The 26,606-nt window shown below is 39.6% G+C and overlaps 2 protein-coding genes and 1 long non-coding RNA gene across 5 annotated transcripts; 2 read left to right on the top strand and 1 right to left on the bottom strand.

Moving 5' to 3' along the window:
• Positions 1 to 119: 119 nt before the first annotated feature.
• Positions 120 to 16,561, top strand: LOC113504160. Its single transcript, XM_026886324.1, has 14 exons — positions 120 to 945; positions 1,582 to 2,679; positions 3,285 to 3,401; positions 4,083 to 4,138; positions 4,553 to 5,651; positions 6,052 to 6,123; positions 6,692 to 6,772; positions 7,351 to 7,476; positions 8,581 to 8,688; positions 9,006 to 9,178; positions 10,985 to 14,346; positions 15,025 to 15,211; positions 15,342 to 15,464; positions 16,505 to 16,561. Exons 1-13 carry the CDS (start codon positions 246 to 248, stop codon positions 15,462 to 15,464), a joined length of 7,302 nt encoding a protein of 2,433 aa, XP_026742125.1. The 5' UTR covers positions 120 to 245; the 3' UTR covers positions 16,505 to 16,561.
• Positions 16,562 to 16,725: 164 nt separating this feature from the next.
• Positions 16,726 to 19,154, bottom strand: LOC113504163. 2 transcript variants are annotated; one of them, XR_003401539.1, is made up of 3 exons: positions 19,068 to 19,154; positions 18,741 to 18,936; positions 16,726 to 18,496 (listed from the first exon to the last, which is right to left on the bottom strand). It is a non-coding gene; the product is annotated as an uncharacterized LOC113504163 (long non-coding RNA). The 2 variants fall into 2 exon arrangements; XR_003401538.1 differs by having other exon boundaries at positions 16,729 to 17,892; positions 18,375 to 18,936.
• A 377-nt stretch (positions 19,155 to 19,531) lies between these two features.
• On the top strand, positions 19,532 to 25,271 carry LOC113504162. Of its 2 annotated transcripts, XM_026886328.1 has the most exons (8): positions 19,532 to 19,687; positions 20,370 to 20,517; positions 21,065 to 21,154; positions 21,381 to 21,497; positions 22,236 to 22,356; positions 23,074 to 23,221; positions 23,643 to 23,765; positions 24,038 to 25,271. In XM_026886328.1, the coding sequence occupies exons 1-6, from the start codon at positions 19,616 to 19,618 to the stop codon at positions 23,150 to 23,152; spliced, it is 627 nt and encodes a 208-aa protein (XP_026742129.1). In that variant the 5' UTR covers positions 19,532 to 19,615; the 3' UTR covers positions 23,153 to 23,221; positions 23,643 to 23,765; positions 24,038 to 25,271. The 2 variants fall into 2 exon arrangements, with proteins under 2 accessions (XP_026742129.1, XP_026742128.1); XM_026886327.1 differs by lacking the exons at positions 23,643 to 23,765; positions 24,038 to 25,271 and having other exon boundaries at positions 22,236 to 23,135.
• The last annotated feature ends 1,335 nt before the right edge of the window (positions 25,272 to 26,606 follow it).

Raw genomic sequence — 26,606 nt, 5'->3', positions numbered from 1 at the left:
TAATTCTCTTGCATGTCAAATAGGCGAATCCTTAATTTTGACAAACGACTCAAATAATTTTTATACGTATTATTTTTTGTATTTTAGGTGTACCGTTGAAAGAAACCGAATCTCCGCTTTACAACAACAACACAGAAAGCATAGTCAAAATACTGCCGCAGCACTTAATCGAAAAATTATTCGGAAACAAACGCCGACGGACGGCAAGGAAACTGTCAAATGATTTATATGATTATACACCGTCCATGGATGCGTTTACCGATTATTTGGGAAACAGACTGAAACGCGACACTGCATCAGACGAAAACGCAGATATAGATGAAGAAGTCGATGAAAAATACTTATCAACAACTCCTAAAGAAAATTATGGAAGCCTAGCAATACTAAGGACCACAAAAGAAACCAACAAATTCGGTTTTGTAGACATCGACCTAGTGCCTCAATCAGTAGTCCTGAGTCTAAGAGATAATTCATCAAAACACAGCAGATTCAAGAACTTCTTCAAGAAATTCTACTTCAAGAAGAAGAAACCTAAAACTTATAAAGATAGAAAGGCGTTTAAGCGGCAATGTTACATAACTAATAGAAGATCTAGATTCAATCCGATTAGGAAATTAAAGAACATGTTCAAGGTTCGAACTGAGGATGAAAAACCTAGTCACAACCCACCAAATTATAGAGCTCCTAATGTTCCAGATTATGATATGATCACATCACACATAGATACATTCAAACATATTAAATATGATAAGCCTTTATCTATTGATGAGATGAAAAAACAGATTCCTAATATAAGTGACGTTATAGAGCCTGAGACTACTCTGCATACTAGCACAAATAGACCACCGGCTTATTCGTATAAATTGGATGATAAGGACAGGGATCTTCTGTACCATTATCATATACCACATTCGACTCCAAAGACGGCAACTGTGGAAGTTTTAAGTGAGTTCAGATTTATGTTCAACCATACATGCACATGCAATTGATTTAGCAAATAACGTTACAAAAAATTTAGTGACCATTGTTAAGTGTATGGAGTTGACATTTTGCTTAGATAAGTCAAGTGACTTTGACCTGTCGACTCCATATATTTGAGTGTTTTATTGACGTTAACGATTGTGGAAATGTCAGTTGGCTAGAGTTGGGTTGAGAGTCTGTTTTGGGTTTAGAAAATTAAAAGTAGTTTTTTACATTTACACGCATAATTCGATCTCTGCCTTGACTAAGTGTAAGACGTATTGTTGTGCAAAAGAGAGGTTGCTATCGGCAGGGTAGACTGTGCAGTGTACTATCTCTGTCTTCCGCTTGTCCAACAGTTGCTCAAGCTTCAGTAGCCTTATAAACCTTTAGTACTACGGAATAAAGGTTTCCCAGAATAATTTATTAATGAAATTAAGTGATTAGTCTCTCACACGACGAAATATTTTTAATCAAATACGCGACTCTACATCAAAAATATTAACACATTTTTATCATTGATAGGTTCCCGTTTGATCTCCTTCCCATTTGATGGTAAGCGATGATTAAATTAATAATTTGTTTTGACTAAATTGGTCGTTATATTCGTTTGTCTTGCAGGTAAGCCGCCGACTGTCACGGCCACTACATTAGCCAGCTCCTCAAAAGTCGCGCCTCCACCGAGCTCGACAGCAGGTAACCAGCCTCCCAGTAACGTGATGACAGTCAACGTCAAAACTATAAAATCCCAGTCGCAGGCAACCACCACGCCAAAACAGGAAGTTCACGAAGACACCTCACCTCTGATGACGTTAGACGATATGAACCTTGTCCTAACGAATATTCAGCATAAACTCGCAAAGACGCCGAGAAACTTCCCGAAGCTCTCGACGTCGTATTACAAACGGGGGACCCTCCGCGATTATATATTCAGCAGACACCACCCCACACCTGTATATAGGAGACCGCTCGAAGAACTCACAATTAGAAACAAATTGACGAGGATAGCCAAGTTCCCGATACGGAAGCGGCACTTCAAAAACAAACGAAATGAAATGCTAGCACAGCGGCCGATGGGTAACGACTATATGAGCTTCCACGAAGGTCCTATGTCTCGGGTGTCGAGACGAGAAATGAAGAACAGGGTGCAGTACGCACAGAATGCGAACAGAGCTAACCCAGGACCTATGATGAGGAAGTCGCCAAACGAGAAATACAAACACACTGACTACTTCAATGATCTGCTGATGTGGCATAATGATATCCTCAATCTAGACCGAGTTCCTGCCCCAGTCTGGAAGAGTATCCTCAAGAATATACAAGCGGAGACAGGCGATGGCTTCACAACTCCAAACATGAACAATCTAGTCAGAGAATTGGATGAAATCAATGAATTTTTGGACTACGATCCAAGAAGCGTGAGTCGATATATAAATATGCCAAACGCCTCCGTCAACGCGACCTTAAGAGAGGCGGACGCAACTTTCACAAACTTCAGAAGCTCACATACGAAAAAATTGCAGAAACCAGACCTCATTAGAAGTGTGGCGATGGATGACAAAGCAATAGTCACTAGTAAGAATATTCTAATCAAAGGTGAAGCGAAATTCTTCCAGTACAATAAACCGAAATTCGACAGAGATTTGAATTCGAAGAATATTATAGAGAAATTGAATATACATAGGAAAAATGTGAACGCTGGCATCCAAGGGAATAAGGGTAAGTTTTTTGAATGTACGAGTCCTGTATTTTATGTTTTTTCATCGTCATTCAAAAATCGCTTTTATTGTTAAAACGATTTTACTTTTATTGTCGAAACGAGTTCGAGTATTTTGGTGACGTTTTACGTTCAACTCTAAATCTATATTTTTTTTGCTCAAAATGTGGTACGATGTTAAAGCAGAACAATATCGTCTCACACTATTTTCAGCAAAATAGCAACATGGATTTTGTTGAAACAAACTGGGTTATAGACTGTACTGTACTTTAAGAAATGACCAGCTTCACAGTAGCTATTCGTAGGTTCACAGTGAATTATTAGTTTGTTGGGAGCATTGGTTAAGTACTTGCTATACGCATGGTTTTTGCTCTGACACGCAAATATTAACATTTGCTGCAATCGCAGTTAATGAACACGTACAATTTTAGTATGTTAGTGAAATATGTCGTCTGTCCAACTATCATGGTTCGTGAGATACAGCCTGGCGACAGCCAGACACACAGAATAAAAAAAACAGTCACATACTTGAAATATCTCTCACAATATCCCACAGACTCAGATAGTATTTTGGACGTAATTTTAATTTGCTTCTGTTTTTCTCCAGTCACTAGAATGGACAGTGAAGCTCCGAATGAGCCAGCGATCCACGTTGACACCACTATGCTGGCCTACGATGATGACGTCGATTCTGTCACCAACGGCGTTGATGTTAAGAAGCTGTGTAAGTTTTCATTTTCCGTTCGTCACGATTTTTTTTCTACACCGCTTGTAATTGGTGTCTTAATATATATTTTTATTTGGCCTGTTTTAGAACCCACTGCTGGGTAAAGGTCTCCCCTTTTCTCTTCTCTTCTCTTAGGAGAATTATCTTAATTAAGTACATATGACTTGGAAAAATACACATTGGTGCTTTACTTAAATAGAAATCGAACTGTACGAACGGATTTATGGGGATCATCTGGCAAGCTTTTGTAACCACCGTCCTTGCTCATGAACTGACGCTTTAGGTGGTTGCGAGTAGGACTACAATTGTGTGAATCGGCCATCCGCTTTTTTTTTTGCTAGGCAGACTCCCACTGACTAAAACCCACCCATGTTTCTTTCATTGCCCTTGCTGCCAATCTCGCTGCCCCGGCAGGGGTCACAGCTTCTCTGCGCGAGCGATCCCGTGACTCTGGCTAAAGCAGTAGAAGGGGCCCGGGGTGTTTTTAGTCGGTGGAAGTCCGACATATCCCCACGCCGTGCCCTCGACGTGGGTTGAAGACATTAGCGTTTCACCCCGGAAAAAAAAAAAAAAAAAAGGGGTCACAGCTTCCTGGAATCAGTAGTATAAAAATTAGAATTATCATAAAGTTTTGCATTTCGTGTGTGACTAGTAATAATTCCATCATTTTATTTACAGCAAGGGATTCGCAAAAGTCTACAAAAGCTAGAATAATGATGAAGAATCATTCACAGGTGAGTCTCAATCAAAATTATAAGATTATATTAAAAATTATACGCCATCGCTTATGTACATTCACAATAATATTTATGTATGCAACAAAAGTTTGAGATAACAATGTAAGTACTGACCAATATAGTTAGTACTGACAAAAGCCAAAACATGAATTAGTAAAGAGGAGGAAAGGTTCCCCGCGTAAGACAACGTTGTCCAATCAAGTCGCGTAAGACAATCCTGAATTAAACTGTCTTTGTGAATGCGACTTGAATGTTCAAATCCCTTATTAAAGTTAATAGCAGTAATAGTATATTGCTACAATGGGCAGTCTTATCGCTAAGAGCGATTCTTTACCGACCACAATTTTATGGACTACAATCTAATATATTGTGTATCGCCGTAGAATGTCCAAAAACTATTTTTTGTTCCAGCATACTCCTCATATGAAAACCAACAAGGCACCAGTACAGTACTACACGACGCCTTTACCAATGAAGTCCAATGAATTCAACAAATTCTTGAAAGACAACAAAATGGATGTAGAATCCGTCACGTCGCCAATGTTTGAACTTCCATCTTTCGTCGAATCTTGGACTCCCAAAATGGCAACTAAACCATCAACATCAACAACACTTAAAACACTAACTGTCCTCAAAGAAACCTCAACAGAAGCTAAGAGAAAACAAACTGTGCCCATCAAAGCAACTAAAACTGAAAATCAAAAACAAGTTGCACCAACAACGCCAGGAATTGATGATAAAACTATGAAACTAACAACCATAACTTTCAAACCCATGACGACTGTTATCACCACTCATTCCATGCAAGCAAACAAATCAAATCGACGGGATATTTACGACGACTTCGACAGATACAAACGGTTCAGCGAGTTCTACAAATATCCTCGCAATTTCATAACAGGGAGATCTCCATTTAAAACAACACCAAACTACTACAAACTTTTAAAGAGCAAAATGAAACTTTTTGAGAAGAAGGCGCCGTTGACACTTCGCCGACTGACCACGGACGCTTTCACATTAGACCCTAGAAACAAGGAAGTTGAAATAACTATAATAAACTTTGACGATATCGATAAAATGACTACGAGTTACAAAGCTTACGAGACTATAACAGTGCCTCCGCTTAATAAGAAAGACGATCTGTCGACCATTGCCAGTGATACAACAGAACGCGGTATGGAATTAACAACGGACACTCCGAAATCGGATATGAACCCTAACCCACCGGACGCAATACACAATGAATTGCTCTACAAGGACATTTTCAAAGAGCCAGCTTCAACATCTTCGACAACGGAGTTTACTCCAGCCGATTTCTTGAAAAACAGTGAATTTACTGCGACGACGGCATCTTACGCCCCTGGACCGCCGAAAGTTAGGAATCCATTTGATTTTATCAATCGATTACCGGCTGGTAAGATGGATATGCCGAAACGAGTCCATATTAGCAGCCATCATTATAAATATGATATCTTTTATAATGACGAGAGGAGGAATAAGGCTAAAATTTGTGAGTGTGTGTTTCATTAAGAGTTCTTTATAAAGTCTCTTGATTTGCTTGAATTTCTTTTGCCCAGTAGATTCAAAGGTTTCATATCAGAAACATACAGTTTTACATTCAATTTACGGGTTACCTTCAAGGGAAGATGCCCGGGCCTTTTTAAAGGCTTATGGGGCATGATCGTCTCATCAGCATCACCAGTATAAAATTATGATATGATCAATTAATTGCAAGACTTACCGTAATTGCATATTTTAACTACTTTGTTTTTGATATTGTGAAATTGGGGCCCAGAAATGCTGGTTGAACGGGACTCAAAATAATGATCAGGAGTCTTTTAGAGTTTCTTTATATTTTCGATATTGTTTCTAAAGTTTAATTAATCTTAAATGTTCCGTTTCGTATACAGCGCGACCGAAATTGTCTCCAGTGGGATCCAGGCCGGCTATCAAAATAACGCCGAAAGGAAGTTACAGCACGAGTGAGTTTAAATATTTTAGTTAGACACTTCGTTTACCGATAGTTTTGCAAAACCCAAATTTTTCAAAACCCAGATTGCATTTTGATTTGAGTAGTTGGCGGTAACAATAATAGCTGGATATTTCGGGATATCAAAAGACAGAGAGACTGCACGGATAGCCGAGTGGTTGAGCTCACCACGCCAAACCCACTGAGCGCGTCGTGTCGCGGGTTCGATCCCCGCGTAAGACAAGCATTTGCGTGAGCCACGAATGCTTGTTCTGAGTCTGGGTGTCTTTGTGCATGTAATTTGTATGTTTGTAAGCCCCCCGCGACATAAGGATTAAATTTCTTACTGCGGGAGTCGCTTTTATAAAAAAAAATGAAGGGCGCAGAGAAGGGAATTCTTCGACCGATTGCGCTTTTTCTGTTTCCCTATTTCCACTGTTTTAATTGCCCTGTATTCGTGCTATATCGAAAAACAGGGTTCTGTCAAACATCTAATTCTAAATGTTTAAAATATTAGTTATAAATGTATTTTATTGATTTGTACATATAATTTAATTATTTGATAAGTAACTCATGTAAAGTTTTTAGAAAAGCTGTATCGAATACAGAGATGAGGAAGAAAGTTTCTAGACAAAGGAACAGAACTAGAATTGTGCGTGATGGTGAGTTATAGAACATTCTAGGATATTTTTCAGTCCAGTAATTTTTTTTTTATCTAGACCTCTGTACCCCACTGCCGGGCAAAACATACAATACACTAGCTAAATCTACTAGCTGATCCGGCGAACTTTGTCCTGCCAGGCTGATTTCATTTTGTGGATCTTAACTATCCAGGGCGCCCACCCAAACGAATGTAAAATGGTAGTTGTAGTTGTGGCCGGTGGCCCGTCTGCGACCCATAGGCGCTAGAGCCTAGAGCCTATGGGTCTAGAGTCCATGCCTATGAGTCTAGATAGACGGACCGCATTTCCCCTGCAAATTGCAGTTTGAATGTCGTTAACACGACTGCAATAGAACTGGTACGATTGTTGATTGCACTGCTATCTGACTGCACGTTTGCAGTTGTCTGAAACTGATAATACAAGCTTTGCTTAATTTGAGACTAGATGGCACTGCATGAAAGTCGGGGAATATTATTTTTAATCTAAGTATTTGGACTAGGGCTTATTAGGGGAAATGTAATTGCTGGATTAATAGTTATTTTTATTTATAACGGTTTGACCTCCTCGTTGCGTTACAGTGAGCACAGCGAAGGTTGAAACCGAGGCGCCTTCGGGATCGCTGGTGTACGACCTGAAGCACCTGCGCCGCTCCACGGAGATCCCGATACGAGAGCGGCACAGGAGGCTGTTCCGGATCTCAGCGAGTGAGTCACTCAGAACAATTTAAAGCTTTACTGTCATATTTTGACTGTACGGATAGCCGAATGGTTCAGGTCATCACGCCAAACCCACTGTGCGCGTCGTGTCGCGGGTTCGAACCCCGCGTAGGACAAGCATTTGTGTGATCCACGAATGCTTGTCCTGAGTCTGGGTGTCTTTGTGCATGTTAATTGTATGTTTGTGAAACATCCCGCGACACAAGGATTAAATGACTTAGTGCGGTAGTCGTTTAAAAAAAATCTGGTACCCGCGGAGCCTGCCCGCTACAGGCAGAAAATGATCCCACGGGATCATTAAATCCGGATAAAACCTATCCTATGTGTTAATTCTGGTTGTAAACTCTGTGTACCACGTTTCGTCTAAAATTATTCAGCGGTTTTTGCTTAAAAGAGGAACAAATATCTCTACACTAGCGGTTGCCCGCGACTTCGTCCCCGTGGGTAGAAGATATAAGTTAGGATTAATACCTGCCCTGTTTTTTTTCATATTTTCCATTGTATCTTCGCTCCTATTAGTCGCAGCGTGATGGTTTATAGCCTAAAGCCTTCCTCGATGACTGGTCTATTCAACACAAAAATAATTTTTCAATTTGGACCAGTAGTTCCTGAGATTAGCGCGTTCAAACAAACAAACAAACAAACACTCTTCAGCTTTATATATTAGTATAGATACAAACTTTTGCGTTTGTAATATTAGAAGGTTTTCTTTTATTATTTATTGATAGACTACATCCATTAGACTGAAGTCACCATCATCCTAGCCTTTGTCCAATATCAAATTCTTATTGAATGTAGCTAAGTACCAGTGTTTTACAAGGAGCGACTGCCTATCTGACCTCCTCAACCCAGTTACCTGGGCAACACGATACAACTCAGTCAGACTGTTTGTCAGACTCTCTTGTTGTCTTGGACTTTCTATAAAAATCGGTTGGCTGATGACTGAACTCAGTCTGATCACAGCACGTATCAGTTCATAATTAAGGAGTAAATTATTATTAAATAGACAATAATGATTCCGCCTCTCGAAAATTATTATAACAATCATACAATATACAAAAATTTCTCAAACTTCTCTTATTATATTTTCAGTGATACAAGACAGATTTAAGAGTTTGATGAAGAATTCGACGGTGAACAGAACGCCATCAGAACAAACGAGGCACGTTCCGCAACTGAGGTGCACTTGTAACTGTTCAGGTTAGAACAAGACTTATTTATCTATCAGTATTTGGTAATAATATGGAGCTTTGAGAGCAGTGACCAGCCTTCTTGGCCCTTTTTAGTATGACGGGGAACCCTCATGGTTAAACGGCTAGTGTCAGACTCTTACTGACTGAACCGCCGTGCTATGTTATCTGCTTTTTTGTGTCGGTGTATGGCCAATACGTTGCAATCCTTCATACATCGACCGCGGGCTTGTGGCCACAACGCGGCGGATAGTAACCCTGACTGCTATCCCGGAGGTCGTGGGTTCGGATTACCGCTAAATTTTTCAATTTTATGTCTCAAACTAGGCCTGCAGTGTAACACAACATGTCCGCCGCCGGAGAACCCGAAATGCTGCAACGACACGACGGAGGAGAAACCGGTCTGTCAGAACAAGACCACCTGCTTGGACCAGATGAAGATCGATGGATACCCGCTTGCCGGCCCGAACTACCAGCAGAACGCTGAAGAATGCCCCGAGGTAATGAGCTAATACTATGTGGAAATTGACGGAATAGAACTTTATTTCTAGTGTCGTAGAGTCGCTATTTGTAAGACGGAGGTGAGATGTTGAACGGGAAATATGTCGTTACCGCAACGCCTTCAGCCAAAACACATTTTAGCAGTCGTGAACTCTTAAATGTATGGAAATTACAGTTGATTTTTATAAGCTTTGACTTATTCTTATATTAATACATTCGAGTGGTTTCTATTAGAGGTTAACTCTTGTAAATTAAAATATTAAAATTTGGCTCCACACTCTTCAAACATGAGTTAAGTTGCATCGAAACCTGGATCAACCACCGTTCATAACTTCGCATATTATGCGCTTCGGCTGTAGATATACGACGCGACCAAACCTGCCTATCTTACTTTACCCTTTGTGGCACCCTGTCAATCCCGCTTGCTAGATCTGCAACAGCACTAACAGGCTCCTCTGAGTATGTTGATATATCTTTGAGGCGTGCGTAGAACACAAACGCGCCGTCGCGTCGGCCCTTATCGGGCGATAGGCTATCCATCACTCGCCCTCCCAATCCCGCTCCTACGGTGGCCGTCTTTGCAAATGTTAGGAGAGATATTAAAAAAAAATGCGATTCTATTGTAACTTAGTTCCATCTTGAACTTCAAATTAATGAAAACAACTCATCTATATTCACCATATATGTGAGGTAAGTTTTTTTATGTAGTATTATGTAGCATTTGATATAATACGACTGCTACGAGATTACGCGACTACGAGATTGCAAAATTGAAGATGCTACGAGACTACGTGTTTAGCTGATGTATCCGACTGCGGTCCAAGGAATCAGGTGACATCCTTTAAAACACCAATGATTGGAATTAGGTAGGTCTGTTTTACTGTAACTATTAACTTCCCTTTACTAAAAAAATCAGTCAAACTTTAATCGATTTCTTGTTCTTTCAAAGATAACTTAAAAATTTTGGCAAATAAGCATCTTTCTTATACCCTGAAGTTTATAAATTCCTTGAACATTACCTAATTCCGATCATTGTTGATAGCACAAGACTACCAAGTGTAAGTGCCCAAAATGTACAACGACACTTTCGAATCGACACACGAAACCGATGAACGAAGGTCGAACCACAACCCCAGGGAAGAGTACGAAGAAATGTACCAAGGTGACATCTTTGGATGGCATATTGAAGTACCGAGCGAAAACGCCCAACGACACCTTTTATATCGAGCCCGATCTCTACTCGGATCAGGTAAGATTAGTTTTTGCACCTTTTGTTTTTGGTGAGGTGGTGGAATGGAATAGAATACCCCTTCCTTGGGTGAGGTAGTGGGTAGTTTCAGAGTCTATCTTAACCTGAACGACCGTCCAACGTCACCCGCGTTTGGTCCGTTCGTGGCAATACGCGACGCGACGTCGAAGATTTATAGACGCTACTGGTTCTTTTCGTATGGTTGATGTACCTCTTTTTATAATTTAAGTAACCTGTAGGTATCTAGTGTGGCTTTGCACAGCCTTAAAATTTGCCTCTGACTTTCTTAATGCTTAACTGTGAATTCTTTAATAATTTTGAATTAAGTGCCAACGGAATTTGCGATGAGTTCCACATAGGGCGTTTAAGTTATTCTATCTATTAAGGAATTTTGCTACCATTTATATAAATCTCAGGTCACAAGCTGAGGAAAGGTAAGGAGTTAGACTCCTTAGAAGCTTAGAGATTTTATCCACTCTGCTGTTGACATTTGAATTTAAAATGATTTTCAAGATTAAATTACTACTTTTTTACTTCACGACACAACTGTTTCCAGATGTACTACGAGTCGGAGTTGAACCGTCCTCCACACACGACGCGACCGGAAGACCCGGTCATACTGACAGTTAAAGAACACAGCGATAGAAAGAGAGATGTACCTTCAGCAGAAAACACGTTCACAGCGAAAGACGTGGCCGCGCTAGAAGTGATCGTGGATCTCATGAAGAACACTCTGAGTTACGAAGAAAAGGACGTTGCTAGTGTCTTCAACAATAACTATATGCATCAGCCCATCGGTACAAAATCAGCATCTCATTACAATAACGATACCACGAATTCCATACAAGTCCATATCGCAATACCTTTCGACCTGCAACCAGGGAAAAAGAGGTCGCCTTTAGACCCTGTTCGTGTTAGAAAGGTGTTCTCAGCGAAAATGTCCTCACCGGTTGATCTGGAGTACCAAGTACACTCCTTCGAAGGGACCATGGCCCCAACTGTCGCCACCCTCCAGAGTACTCCATACCTTCACATGCAGAACATAAGTTACAACAGCACCTTCCCAGAGGACAGTGGAGGTCTCTCTCCAGGTATGTATCTACTAGTCGACAAACCTCGAAGTGGCTATGCACTAAAACCAGTCAAAGCTAAAGTTGATTTGTCAGCCTTAAAAACGCGCCAAGCGGCGGCGGTGTCGTCCACGCCGGCTGTGGCGTCCACATCAGCTTCGGCCACGTCAGCTGTGGCGTCCTCCACGGCCGCCATCACGGAGAACAAACAAGAAACGACAAGTATAAAGAGTCTCGCGAAAGTCACTCTCAGCAAAGACTTCATAGCAGCTGTCAATAAACAACTCATCGAGTTGTACGAAAATATGACAAGAGTTAGCAAAGATACGGAACAGAAGGAAAGGGATGAGAGAGAACTCAAAAAAAAAGAAGAAAAGAAAACAAGAAAGACGAGAGCTATTTTCAAACACAATGCCAGCGAAGAATGTACGGACGAAAGTGTCATCTGCAAGAGGCGCATTGATTGGGATGCTGTGAAAAAGTATTTCGGTCATGACAGAGTATGTAATTGTAAGTGCAAAGCAAACAAAGCCATGTGCAGAGCTTGTGCAGCTAGCGATGCCGTCATAGATGAACTAACATTCGAATTTGACAACCTTGGCAACTACATGAGAGATCACTGTACAGAAATACAAACGTTCTTCTGGATGAACCCCACAGGTGGGCAAAAACTCAGAGACTCGGTGAGCAAAATCGACAAGAGTTTAGGTGATTATTATAAAAGGGTTAAAGGCAAGTGCCAGGGTCGACCCTGCAAGACATTTTCAAATATCGTCGATAAGAGGCGAGAGACAAAAATCACAAAAACCCACACGGTTCCGAAAGGGGAAGCCGTCAAGCATCTGCTTGACGATCTCTCAGGCATAGCTGAAGATTTAAATAAAACAGTTGCTCTAAAGACATGTTTCAATAGAAAACTTAAAGAGGAAGGCGAGAAATTCCTCCGAGCAATCAACAACTGTTTGCAAAAGAAACATCTCGAAAAACGCACGGTAACCTCAATGAGTACGAAGCGTAAACTGATTAAAAACGTGTATTCTCTTGACAATATTAATGTTAACATCATCTGTAACCCTGAAGTTACTTCCACAACAGACACTTTCTACCCCACTACAGTACAAGTGCCACATTCTGATACCCCAACAACGAAGGTCGGCGACCACCTCTTCGATTACGAAATCGATGACACCAAACACAAGAAACGCAAAGGATTCAAAAAGCTTTTTCCTAGGAAAAACAAAAAAGACAAAATGTTCACCTACTATGTTCCTATGTACACTACTAGTAAAAAAAGCAAATTGCACTTCAAACGGCAAGTGGATGAGATGGTGACTCCTCTGATATCGGACGGCGGCGGCTCCTTCTGGTACGATTACTTAAAAGGCAGTACTCGTGTTGTTAGAGAATCTAGTAGAGAGACACCGAAATTTGGTATTGCTGTTCTGCAGACCGGCGGAGCTATCGCGGCGCCCCATCCACCGGGCACCAGCACGAAGGCCAGGGGACCCGTCAGCAAAATATACATGACCGTTAAGACCAACTCAAAGAAGAGAAAGATGCAACGAGACACAGATCCGATGTACGAAACCACCACAGACTACCTAAGCCATAATATTAACCAGTTGTTACAGCTCTTTGGAAGTCTTCAAGATATTGAAGCCATGAACATGAATTCTAATCGATCTACAATGTTTTTAGCTCATAGGTCGACAAAATCTAAAAAGGTTAAGACAAAGAAGACGACTAAACCAGCGAAGCCTATTAAGATGCATTACAGAGGTCCCACGACCCCTTCGGAAGCCAGACCACAACCGGTTAAAGTTAGCTCGACAACTATAAAACCCGAATCAAAGGATATGTTACGTCCAAACGCAACAGAATCAGCTGATAACAAAATGTCGAATGCAAAAGTTGCGGCAATTCCTGTTGTAATACCCGAGTCAACTACTAAGATTATCGAAAATTCCACTCTAAGCTCTAAAGAAACTAGTCAGATAGAAAAGGAAGCTACTGCTTATGACCCGAGCGATCCTTATGGAAAGTTAGATAGCAAGAAACCCTATCAAACAGACACGACCTCCTCACTTGATTCTACTACAAGTACTACAACATCTAATTCCACGTACTCTCCATTCACCAACATGTCGTCACCGGACACTACAGGCACGTCAATGGACACCACCACCCCATCACCATTCAGCACGACACCCTCCACACCGACCACACCCACCACACCCACCACACCCACATATCAAACCCAATTCACCACGAAACCCGCAGTTTTAAACAACATGGGCACGGCTTCCAGCACAAAGAAATTCGATTTTGTAGTAGCAGACACGAGAGTACTCGAAGCCCCCGCAACGTCTGCTAAACAAGCTAGCGTGAAAACAACACAATGTTTAATGGGGAAAATAAAGACAGCAACATTCAAATTCTTTGAAAACGTTGGTAAAGGATACACATTTAATGAAATGGACACGCCAACTACAATAGTACCGTACCGATCAGATAGTAGTTTCGAACAAACCGAGTCAGCGAACTTAGACAAGATAAGTGAAACCGAAATGAATCTGATGGCGCAGCCTGTTACGCCGGAAGCTCAAGGGACCACACACATGAGTCCTACAATTGTCATCATCAACGAGTATGACAATCCGATGAACAATGATGTATTAAATGATCCCAATAGGGACATTGAAGGTTATAAGAACTTGCTGCTGTCTATAATCCAGTATGAGACGAATAAACTCAATGATGAATGGCATAAGATCGCGTACGGCAGTAAGGAAAGAGATGAGGATGTCAAACGAAGTATCATTCAGATGAAAGGTGACACGACCCCTAAGTGAGTATTAGAACCTTATTTTAATGTAGTAACGTTCATTCTATATCATCGACATCCATGATACTTGTTACTTCTTGCCTTATTCCTTTAGTTGTACTGATTTCATCCATCATCATCATTCTCATTTATACATCATTATTATTTTTTCTTAATATAAATTAGACTGCCGATCTAAAGAGTTGACTCTTTGTTTCGCGGAAGGTTTCATAAACATTCAAGTCACTTGCACAAAGGCTCAGAACAAGCATTCGTTGATTTCACAAATGCCGGTCCCATGTGGTGATCTGGCATCATCACCTTTTACGACTCTACTATCCTTGTAGTCAAAATGTCATTTCATGATGCATCCATCAGTAGAGCATATAAGTATTAAATTTGACAAGTCTCGTGCGACCACCTGTATCTCACATCTAAAACTGGAATATAAAAAAACACATTGATGGTAATAAAAAAAATGAAGCTTTTAGCATTTGAAATGGCAAGCCGGGTAAGTTTTATAGGGCAATAAATATCATTTAGATTTATTAGTTCAATTCGATTTCTCAAAATCATCTATTGTCTCTTGGTAATTGACATTCTTCAGGCAAAAGATTGAATAAATAACATGAAATTTTCACAAAATCCTTTTCACAAAATCACATTATTTTTAATGGCGTTAATTTAAAAACCCTTGTCCAGGAATAAATCATCAAAAGTCAAGGAGAAGCCTCTTGAGGAGATGGACGTGATGCAAAACCTTAAATCTCTCAAAGATTTTGAATTACAAATACCTGATCCCAAGGACTCAACCAGGAAGCCCGCTGGCATCCTCGGTAAACTAGCCAGCAAATTTGGCATGAGGGTCGTAGCGGCAAACAAAAAAAAGGTAAGCATATAATAATAATAACTTAATTAAATTTACAACCCAAAAGGTATAAGAAAGAATTGGAAAGTGGGAGGGGTTAACGGGAACCTACCCATCGCAATGACAAGAACGGAATATTTTCTTTTACTAGAAACATTTTCTGAAGAAATATGACTCCTATGAAGATTTGGAAGGGGTCACCTTTGGCAAGGGCGAGTATAGACTGCCAAGCAAGGATGACGTCTTAGAGCAGGGGGATAACGCTGTCAAATAGGTGACAATGTCAATTATAACAGTTAATGTAGCTTTTGGTATCGTCACAGAACATGGAGCTCTGGGCACGACGTCGGTCGGTACGTATGTATGTATTGTTAAGTTGTAATTGGGTATTCGACTGAAATGATCTAATTAGTTTTTCGGATAGAACTTCGAAAGTATAGTGTGTTTTTGAACGCGTGAACGAAAAATTCGAATTATGCAGCTAGTTAAAATCCTACGTGACGTCACTAATCAGTAAACTTTTACCGACTAATGACGTACTTAGATTCCACATGCATTCGTTTCGCCGTCTTGGCGTTTTCTCCATGTGATCATTTATTGATGAAAAAATAACATTAACAAAAGCATCTAATTAAATGATGTAACGGTTTACTCACGCGTATTTATCGGGGTAGCCCGACTAGTTTCGGACCCAACCGGAGTCCTTAATCATGAGCAGACGCGGCGGGATCGCGTTCGACTCGCCGTTACATCATTTAATAATGAATCAGTCTCACGATAGTTATTATAAAAAAAGCATCTAATATTACGTATTTATAGATCCATATGACGGATTAATTTATTAATTCGATTTTTTGGTCAAATACCCATACATTTGGTTACTTTACTCACCAGCACAAGATTCATCGTTTTTGGATGAAAGAGTGGACATATGCATCATGAAATGTTAAATATTTGACTATGAAGTGGTTTGACACTTAAAAAGTCCCATAAGCGGGGAGTGCCCTTAGTAAACCAATATGCATTGACCTCTTAGGCTGTCAACCGAATTCGCGCATAACGTCCGCTACTAGTACTTTCGCTTCTTATGCATGGGTCGCCTTGCAATAGTGGGTCTTCCAGCCAATAACACGACCGAATCATTCCAATATGTCTTATTAAACTTCGAAGTCGATCAAAGCAAACCTTTTATCCTACACGGCTGGCCAACTACTTGGACTGCATAACTTAACTGCACATGACTCCTAATCGGTATTAAACCTTAACTTTTCAATCATAATAATGCAGGTATTTAGTGATTTCCATTGTTCAAAGGCAGTCCATAAGATATACCGAGATGTGGCAAAGAATACAAGAAAAGTATTAAAAAACAGAAAAGGGAAAGATAAAACGAAGTCCTCGCTGTTTTCTGCCGAAGGTAAAGACAAATATTTATCTTTTACGTATTTTTTATAATTAAATCTTAGTTTTAAGGGTCTAAACAGACGGACCGCACTACAACTGCAATCCAACTGCAAATTTGCATTTCGGATGCAGTTTGAATGCAGTTGACACGACTGCAATAGAACATTCTAACTGCAGTCATGTGACGGTTGCTGTAACGGTTGAAATGCGGTCCGTCTCTTTAGACCCTAAGACTTTTGTGATAGTCAAAGGTTGTAGGATCGTATTCCGGCACGCACTATGTACATCCCTTTTCGAAATTGAGAGCGTTTTAACAATGATCTCTTTTGAAAAAAATGGTGTAGGGAAACAGCGTGAGGAAGCTAGTATGCTTGGGAGTCTTTCAAGTATGTGTAAGACTATGTCAAATCTAGGTTTAAAATTTGGAGCTATTAGAAAAAAACTAATTATTAATGGAGCTTGCTGAAAAACTGTATTACTGTATTATTGTATACATTTTAGCACATAACAGAAAATATTCGATAAAAATACATGCTTAAGAGCAACTAATATCCAACGAAATGTCAATGGTAGAAAAAGAATAGTTCAGCTCATTTGCACGCACGGTTCTATGTGTGTAGTTGTGTATGAATACACAACGTCACTGTAAATTTGCAAGAGCCACCCACACATAGACTGCACGCAATGATGAGTTCATCTGACTATAACGCTGTCTTCTGCCTCCCTTTAAGTAACTTCCCCTTATCCTTCCCCGTCGCATCTTAGGATGTGAAACAACTGAATACATGTTACATCTTCCCCAGATCGTCCAGGCAAGCTCTCAGTTTTATATTTCCCGAATTTAACACACGTGCTTTGTTTCAAGAGGCCTGTGATTCTCGTCGGACATCCGAAACAAGTCAAATTTGTGACATTAAGGCCACCTACGACCATATCATAGAACAGCAGAAAAGATTACCAGAAAAGAGCTTTGAGAATTTCGTAAAAAATATCAGCTGCTTTAAGTATAGAGATGTCGACAGCAGTTTCTTTATACCCTTCAAGAGTTTGGGGAGAAGGTGGGACTGGATACGGAACAGGAGATCGTTGAACCTGCAGTTTACAAGATTGAGTGATGACAGTGACTTGAATGATGAGTTGGATATCGTGAGCTTTGATGACAATGATGCGTACGAGAGATACGTGAAGGGTGATGATGGTATCTATAGGATTGTGAAGAGATTCAAAAGAGAGAACCCCTGGGAGACCTTGGAGCTGGGGTTGAGGAACATGGCGCCGTTGATTCCGGATCAGGTTAGCTGGAATTTTTATCATATATTGTAGTCAAGTTAGAGATAAATTAAGTCAATAAAACATTGAATTTTCTTTAAAAAACGAGGAGGCATCATTAGCACCTATGAAATAATGAAAAGATTATTTGAAAATTTCCAAGGAGTCTAAAACACTCTAGGATTGCTTCTAAGACTGCAGTATTTGTCGCTAGAGTGGGTATCTACCTAAATTAATACAGATGTCTTTTTGGTGCCAATGTCAGTCATTGGTAATATAAAATATTGGACGTAGTTACATTTTTTCGTTGGTAAATAATGTATCTCATTTCATTATTTTTAATTTTTATATGAATACGAATTAGTCAATAAAAAAAATCTAACCTCAGACAGGACCTAATTTTGCCTAAACACGCCAGTCGCTGTACCAACTAAACTACCAAGGTTGATAACCAAGAATTTCCATTTTTTCATTGCATCGTGACACGTTGTTTAATTCTTATATTATATACCTTCTTCCTCTTCTATATTTTCTTTCTCTCTCTTTCAGAATGAATTATACGCAATGGAGGGAGACACCATAACCCTGGACTGTCTCCCGACCCCGGCTCCTCAGGCTGCAGACACCCAATACCTGTGGAGGACAGACCGGTCCAGCATGTTGGAGCTGGACAATGTCGAGGTGACCGGAGTCAGGATTGTCATAACGAACGTCGAACCGAAGAATGTTGGGAGTTATACTTGTAGTCAGGTAACTTATATGCTGAAAGTTGGATCATAATATAGATTTGTAGTCACACTTTTTTTTCTCTTATTTCGCTTGTGGGTTCAGAGGCAGTTAATTGCTTTTCCTGGGACACACTGAGCTTAAGTGTTACCTTTGGTTTAATTGCAGATCCTTAGCTTACAGGAGTTGCAAAGATATGTAGTGGGCTATATAGACCCATTAAAAAAAGTCACGCTATCTATAATTATCACAAATAAAAAGGAAATTGTTGTTTTTTTTCAAGTGGAGATACTTTGAAAGAATTGCCTTGATTATGTTGGCACCAACTTAATTCCTTCAGAATCAATCTGCAAAAAAAAACAATCATGCAACCAGTGCAAAGTAATTAATGAATATGAATAATTTCAGGATGACAGGGTACGGAGGAATGTGAAAGTCAATGTGATGGCAACGCCTGCATTCGATATTATATTCTTACCAATTTACAAGACCCCGCGGAGCTGTGGATACGCTGTAAGTTTTAAACTAAAGCCCTTATTATTAGAGTCGATCTATAGAGTTTTTAGCGGTAGATAAATGCCTAGTTCTTACACAAATTTTGGTGGAAGAGGAATGTATATTACCCAATAAAATGGGCCGCGAAACAAATCTAACTCCAGACGTCGTGATCTGGTAGGTCGCGATAGGCAATACAACAAAAAGAATAGGGATGATGGCACTGAGTCTTTTCAGGTCCGTCACATAGATATTAAAAAATATTAGACTAGTATTTTTATGTTACCCATTATTATTTATTAAATTACTTGACGGGCATTAAAGAAAAAAACATGCCGTGCCTGTTTTGGAAAACCAGCCTTTATAGCTAAGTGATAATTAATTCTACAGTCGTTTGCCAAAAAGGCTGGTTTCCATTTATTTATAATTTGGTCGGTCGATAAACGAATCACGGATTGTTTACTTTACTGTATTTAATTTAACTATTTCATTTCATAGGACCTCAGAGCCATACAGCAGTTGGGCCCGCTCATGGCGGATGAGTCTGGTTGTGGTGATGTCTGCTCGGTCAGAATCGACGAACCAGTTTGCCAGAAAGACAGGGTAGGCATACAACTATATACTACTAATTACTATAACGTTGAAATGTTTATACCTACAGTTCTCAAAAGTTTTCTGGGTGTTTTTGAAGTAGTTTGGTACAGTACTGAAGCAATTTTTTCTGTAAGTTATATATCATATATATATCATACGTTAGAACACTGCAGTCGACTCTTTCCATCTGACTACCCTGAGGAGACATGTCGATATCAAGCTCGGTCGCATTTGCCTGTTGAGCAGCAGGATGGTCCGAAAGGGTATACGACGGGCAAAGGCAGGAACATGGCTGGGTTTCAGTCAGTAGAAATAGTTTTCAAACGTTGTAATAATAACTCTAGTGGCACCTTTTATGAGGCTCTCGTTAGGCGTCTGGGTCAAGGGTTTGATTCAGAGAGCGGTACTTCTGGACGCGGCGCGCATCGTGAGGAGGTTCCTCTCTTAGGAGCCCTGACCACCGGCAGCTTGGGCCCTGTCCCCGTTGCCGGTTGGACACTATTTTTTATATTTTTAAATATATGTTGTTTTTTTTTGTTTTTTATAGATATATATATTTAAAAATGTAATGAATATATTTATAACTTAATAAAGGAGATATACTCTAGTGTCATCCGAAAAAAAAGTGATAAAGTCGAATTTAACTTTAGACTATTTAATTTGTATGTTTTTTTTTTTTGTTTTCTTCCAGGCTACCAACAGCTCTCTGCTCAGGACTACGGCGGTGCTCTCGCTGGGCCCTCAGCGTGTGAACTGCAGCGTGCAATGCCGGAGAGACCTGATCTCGTCTCTCGTCGTGCTGAGCGCTGCTAATACACCTGTCCTTTCATCTGTTGGGGGTAAGTTACCACCAATCATCATCGACATCATTCCCCTACCCTTAACCCAATTATTTTTTGGTCGACGCAGTGTCTTCTTCTTTCATATCTTTCTATCTGACGTCATCTCACAAGATACACTCTTTCCATCCATCCATCGTTTCTTCGTTCGTCACCCTCCTCCTCTATATCCATCCACGTCCATGCCGCCCTTCTCACCACATGATCCTCATTCCTCCGCATAACATTACGCCGTTATACTGGAATTTGGGCCGTTTATTTAATGTTCTTTCTGATTCCTTCACACTTTCTTATTCTGCTTAGGAATTTTCATCCACTGCTGGATATAGGCGTCTCGCATTTTGACTGCTTTCGATTTGCACACTTTAGAGTCTGACAAATAAGTAATATTTAAAATGATGACTTTTTTTGGGTTTTAAAGTAAGATGCAAATGGTAAAAATAAAGATTTCGTTTACAAGCAGTCCATTTCAATATCCCATTACCAAATTTTTGTATACGAAATTTTATAAAACATAGTGACTGGTATTTTTTCCAATTTATTTCAGTGGTGATATCTAAGGATGGCGTGAACGGCACCCTGAAGCCGTGCACGAGACTGGTGCGACCGGTGGTGACGCATACGTTGCGGAAAAAAGGTACGAATATACTAAGTACCAATTGAGATAAAAGAGGGATTAAATTTTGATAAAATAGAAAAAAAAAACTAAATTTTTATTTTCGTCTTATCGTATGCCAAAACAGCTTGTGTCGTAACACAAAACGTATTTACATGCCCCAATGTGTAAGTAGTTTTTCTGCACAAGCGGCTAAATCAGCCATCTTTGGGCACATGAGCAACAAAATACCGAGTACATGTTTCAGATTCGAACGGTCACCGCGAGTACCACAAGCTGTCGACAAACCTCCTCCCCGGCAAGTTGAACGTGGTGCTCATCTGTCCCGCCGGCTACTACCTCATGCATGAGAATAAGATCTGTGGTAATTATCAAACCATTTTACTAATATTGCCTAGTGACAGTGAGCGGTAAGAAAACAAACCGTTCACTGCCTAGTGATAACACCGTAGGATTGCCAAGTCAAAGGTCTTGAGTTCGATCCCGTGGCACGCACCGACTTTTCGAATGTTGTGTGCGTTTTAGAAATAATATTCCAGGTTTAGGATTTGGGAAGGCACGCAAAACAGGAGTAAGGGCATACAATTTTATAGATTATGTATTTAACTAAGGAAGCACAAGAACTCTGTAACTTCTTTTTCTCTTATATTGTTTGTAAGATGTATTCTTTGTTGGTGATCCATATAAGTTAATAAATGAATAAATAATACGAGTATATCTACTTAACTCTTCATTTGATACCGTATAGATATTGGATAGGGCAAGATTTATGTGTGTGTTACCTACTCTGTAATTTATCTGGCGTCTTGTTATTGTACACAGTTAAAGTTATTTAAATCAGCTTACTAAGGACTTAATCCAACACTCTCTTTAAATATTTGGGCCCTAATTCTGCTATGTACAATTGCCGATGAATAAATGATAATTGGATTATATAATTGTCATTCATTCATCGGTCATTGTAAACAGCAGAATTGGGGCCCAGAATAAGAGATTTTTACATAACCGTTATATACGGGTATCCGGGCAGTAAGAGTCGCTATTTTATCGTCTTTTGAATTGGAAAATGGCCTATATTAAATACAATTTCTGTTTTTGCTAGCATCGTGTCCCCCGAACACGAGCTCGGCGGTGGGCGACAACACGTGCACGGAGTGTCCGCGCGGCACCCGCGCAGAGCCCGGCGCCGCCGTCTGCAGCGCAGGAGACACACAACCGCGCAGGTATGATGTACGTACTCTTATCAATGTCTTAAGGACCCCCCGGATGAATACTCGGTCTTGGAGTAAAAGGGGTATTAATAATATATCTCTTGGTACCCTTGATAGAAAGAAAGGCAATCGTAAAAGCAGAATTTGTTAAGCATTTGGTCATAATTCTGTCAGTCTGGTTCAAAAAATCGACCTATAAGTATTGTTTAAGGTAAGGCTACGATCAACCCAAGGCAATGTTAGGTATTTTGCTGAAGCAATTAACTATCACAAAACATTTTGGACCTCGACTAGTAAGTAGATACATGGTTTACTCGTGAAGTATTTTACTCGTATAAGGATCCCTCGACTATTTAAGAAACTTTATCATGCATTGACGCTGCGGCAGGGTGTAAGTCGAACTGTTGTCCGAAATCGACTCGTTTTGCGTTAGTGGTCGGGTCCGGGTCAGACTTACGTAACTTTTTACTTTATTTACTCAAGTACCTAATAAAAAGAACCACTCCCGCATTTAATCCTTGTGTCGCGGGGGCAAGTCACATGCACCAAGACAGGCATAATAACCCAAATGCTTCTTTTACCCGGATACGAAACGGCGACACGTGGCCCACAGTGAGTATGGTGTACTGACTGACATCAACCACTCTGCTATCCGTGTTACAACCACGAGTAACAAATACAACTCGCTATTCTATTCTTATCGCTTTAAAAGTACCGTTGAATGCGCAGTGGTGGTGGTACCCCCCCTGTGGGTACATGGTGGCGTGCGGCAGTGTGCTGTGCGGCTGTCTGGTGTGCGTGGCGCTAGCCATGCTCGTGCACGTCGCGTCCAGGGACGCACCCGATGACGACGGGAGCTATCGGAAGAGGAGTAAACGTAAGACGGGTTTTTAATTAAATTATAGTTTCCTTTTATTGGAATGAGGTAGGTTATGGGCAAGTTAAGCGGGATAATGGCTTTCATTATCATCATTCCCCTGCACTTATCCCAACTCTTTTATTTGGGGTCGCCGCAACATGTCTTCCTCTACCATACCTTTCTACCTGACGACATCTCACAAGAAACACTCTTTGCAGCCATATCGTCTTTTACACAAGCCATCCATCGTTTATTTGGTCGTCCTCTTCCCTTTATACATCCACATCCATGCTCAACGTCTTCGTTACCACATGATTTTCATTCCTCCACATAGCATGCTATGGCAGCCGGTAGTCCAAAAATAAAATTAGAGAAAATATATAACCGTGATTATTTGCGGTTTTCTATCAGGATAAAAATTAATTACCTATATTTGCAGCGAAGGAAATCAACAGCGTGCTAGCTGCGTACGCGCACACGCCGCGCACGCGCCCGCTATCTCCGTCGCGCGTCATACTCGCGAGGTTCTTTAAGCCGTCGCTCACGTCTTCCAGGGCCACTGGTAAGTAACCCCACGGCTGAGCAAAGGTCTCTTGGGTCCATTTTCGAGAACTATGGTCAAATTCATACTCCGATGAAATGATGTCTTACGCTTAATGATTATTTATTTAAATAGAAGAGATTAGAATACATTCATTTATTTGCTTAGAATGCAGGTAATACAGGCGGTGGAAAGGAAATGAATAATAAGTAGATTTTGCAAAAAAAAAACAAAACATAAAAGAAAAAATATCTTTGTTGTTGATAGTAATGAATATAAACAATATGTTCCAGATTCACAAGAAACCAAATTCGAACTATGGAAGGAGAGAAATATGCCGCCGCCATTACCGCCCATCGATTTTGACATTTGAAACTGTTTAAATTCAAAATGGCGCCCGCTTGATACGTCAGTTTCATTTGAAAACTAGGCAAAGACAATCGTGATTCCGCCGAGAACGGAGAACAGATAAAGATATTTGATTAGACGAGTCAGATAATACTTATGGCTAAATCCCATTGAGTTTGTAGTCGAAAATAAAGAACTAATCACGGCTAAACTCAATTTAGACAAAAGGTTATGGCGATAGTCGCTTTTTCGTCGAATAAATGTATCAATGATATAACTAGGTATTAGGTACTTTATTTAATCTAAAATACTAGATTAAAAGGTGAAACTTTTCGAATAAATATATGGCAGCCCCTCAGATACGATTATAAATAGACGAAATTAGAAACATGAATTATTATTTACTAGAATGCAGAGTGATTTAAAGACAATATACAAGATACGGCAAAAAATACCGAAATATTACAAGTCCGTCAATGAGATCAACAAAAAATATTTGACAGGTATTTTTTCAAAATACTTTAGTGAAAACTACTAAGGCAGTTCCAATTTGTTTTATAATCGGCAATGACGTCACAATTGCTCCAAATATAATGTATATTTGTTATGAAAAGTTTGAGTGTCATATTGTAAAAAGAAAAAATACTTCTCACATTTTTTTACCTATCTGACGGACATCAAAACTATTATCTAATAACAATGCCAACTAATAGAAAGGTTTCAGCATTAACCACGCTAGCTCACTGCGGGCGATTTCAGATACCAATATTTGTATTCCATTTTTCCCCACAATGTTTTCCTTCACAATTTGACAGAGGTGTCTTAGAATAATTAAGAAACTAGGTACATAAGACAATAATATAATCACTCTGCATTATTGTTAATAATATTTCAATTCCAATACACATATTGTTAATTAGTTTATAGATTCTAGGTCCACGTATGCAAACTCCTCAGAATGACATAGCTTAGATAATTTCAGGTTTTTCAGTTTTCTACGTACACTGCAAACTTTGTATATTCGTGTACAAAAGATGTTTTGTATTTAAGTGTATTGTATTTTAATACTTTTAGATATAGTATTTTAAGAAAGCGCTGTAGTTATGTTATATTTTATAAGTATTATTTTCTTGTCCGCACTGATGCTTTGCTTAGTTGTAATAAAGTTCAGTGGTGTTATTTGTGGCTTTTGTTTACATTTTTCACTCACTTTTCTTGTTTGTTTGTCGTTCCGGTTGGATTTGTGCAACTCAATTTTGAGGCACTTCCCCATAAGTTAGCAGGCTGAAATATTGAGGGTAGCTTCAAATTCGATGACAATACAATAAAACGGCTGGACTGATTTTGATAAAATTTTAATGTAAATTTAGATGAACTGGTGAACGTTTGTTCTGCTGGGATGGTTGGGTGAATTTAAGCCGTCTAGGGTTTCTTACCCAAACTTCTACAAAAATGTAAAAGACCGTTAGAGTCGAGTATGAATATACGTGTCTGTATATAAACATGAAGGATGAAGTTTTAACAAGCTTTGGTGTCGGTTCAAGTTTTATCAAAGTCGGTTAAGCTGTTTTTGAGATGAGCCCAAACAAAAAAATGCTTGAATGCTTAGATAGTCACACTTACGTTTATCATCAAAGCGAAAGTGACAGTTTCAGTGTATCTATGTTTATTTGTTACCTTTTCTGAATGCGACCGTGGATCAAATAACTTTTTACCCAACTGCGTCAGGAGGGTAATAATTTTGCAGCTATAACAGACATTTAAGAGGGGAAAACCAGGGTAAAAAAACTAGCATAAATAAAAAACCAAGAAATCAGCAGATATGTATAATTTTAATACAAAATCTAACATATGTATGTTTGGTACAAATAACGTCTAAGCTTTACAAAATCTAAGTACAATCATCTTATGATAAACAATCAACCATAGATTAAACATTATCGGATGTGGAAACCATAAACAGTAGACCACTACACCAGAATTGAAACCAGAGACTAAATATCAATGAAGTCAAAATTAAACTGTCAATTTGGACCTATGTCATAACGAGTTCCTCCGTGTTTCGGAAGGCACGTTATACTGTGGGTCTCGGCTGTTATTCATACATCTTTGACAGTCGTTACAGGTAGTCAGAAGCTTGAAAGACTGACAACCAGTCTTATTAAATGATGCCTTCATTTGCCAGTTGTGTTGAGGAAGTCAGAAGAGAATGCAAATTCAACGAAGGTACATTGCATTTCTATACATTATAGATTTCGACCTACTTGCAGAAAAATAGCTTGCGTTCCAACATTTTTAAGTAATCCAAGGTACATAATATACGAACAAGGGTTTTATATAATCAAATTACCTATTTTGACTATTTTTTTTCCATTTTTTATTTAGTCTCTAGTCCAAAAATATAATAAGCATGAAGCTAATAATTTCAGCCGTGCGTTGCTCCGACAAAAGCTATTAACACGTGTGTATTTAACACTTAATGAATAATGAAAAGTCTAACTTTACACTGCAGTG

This window comes from Trichoplusia ni, chromosome 21 (assembly GCF_003590095.1).
Source record: "Trichoplusia ni isolate ovarian cell line Hi5 chromosome 21, tn1, whole genome shotgun sequence".
NCBI lineage: Eukaryota > Metazoa > Arthropoda > Insecta > Lepidoptera > Noctuidae > Trichoplusia > Trichoplusia ni.
The sequence above is the reverse complement of the archived record's forward strand: the minus strand, read 5'-3'. Positions and strand labels throughout refer to the sequence as shown.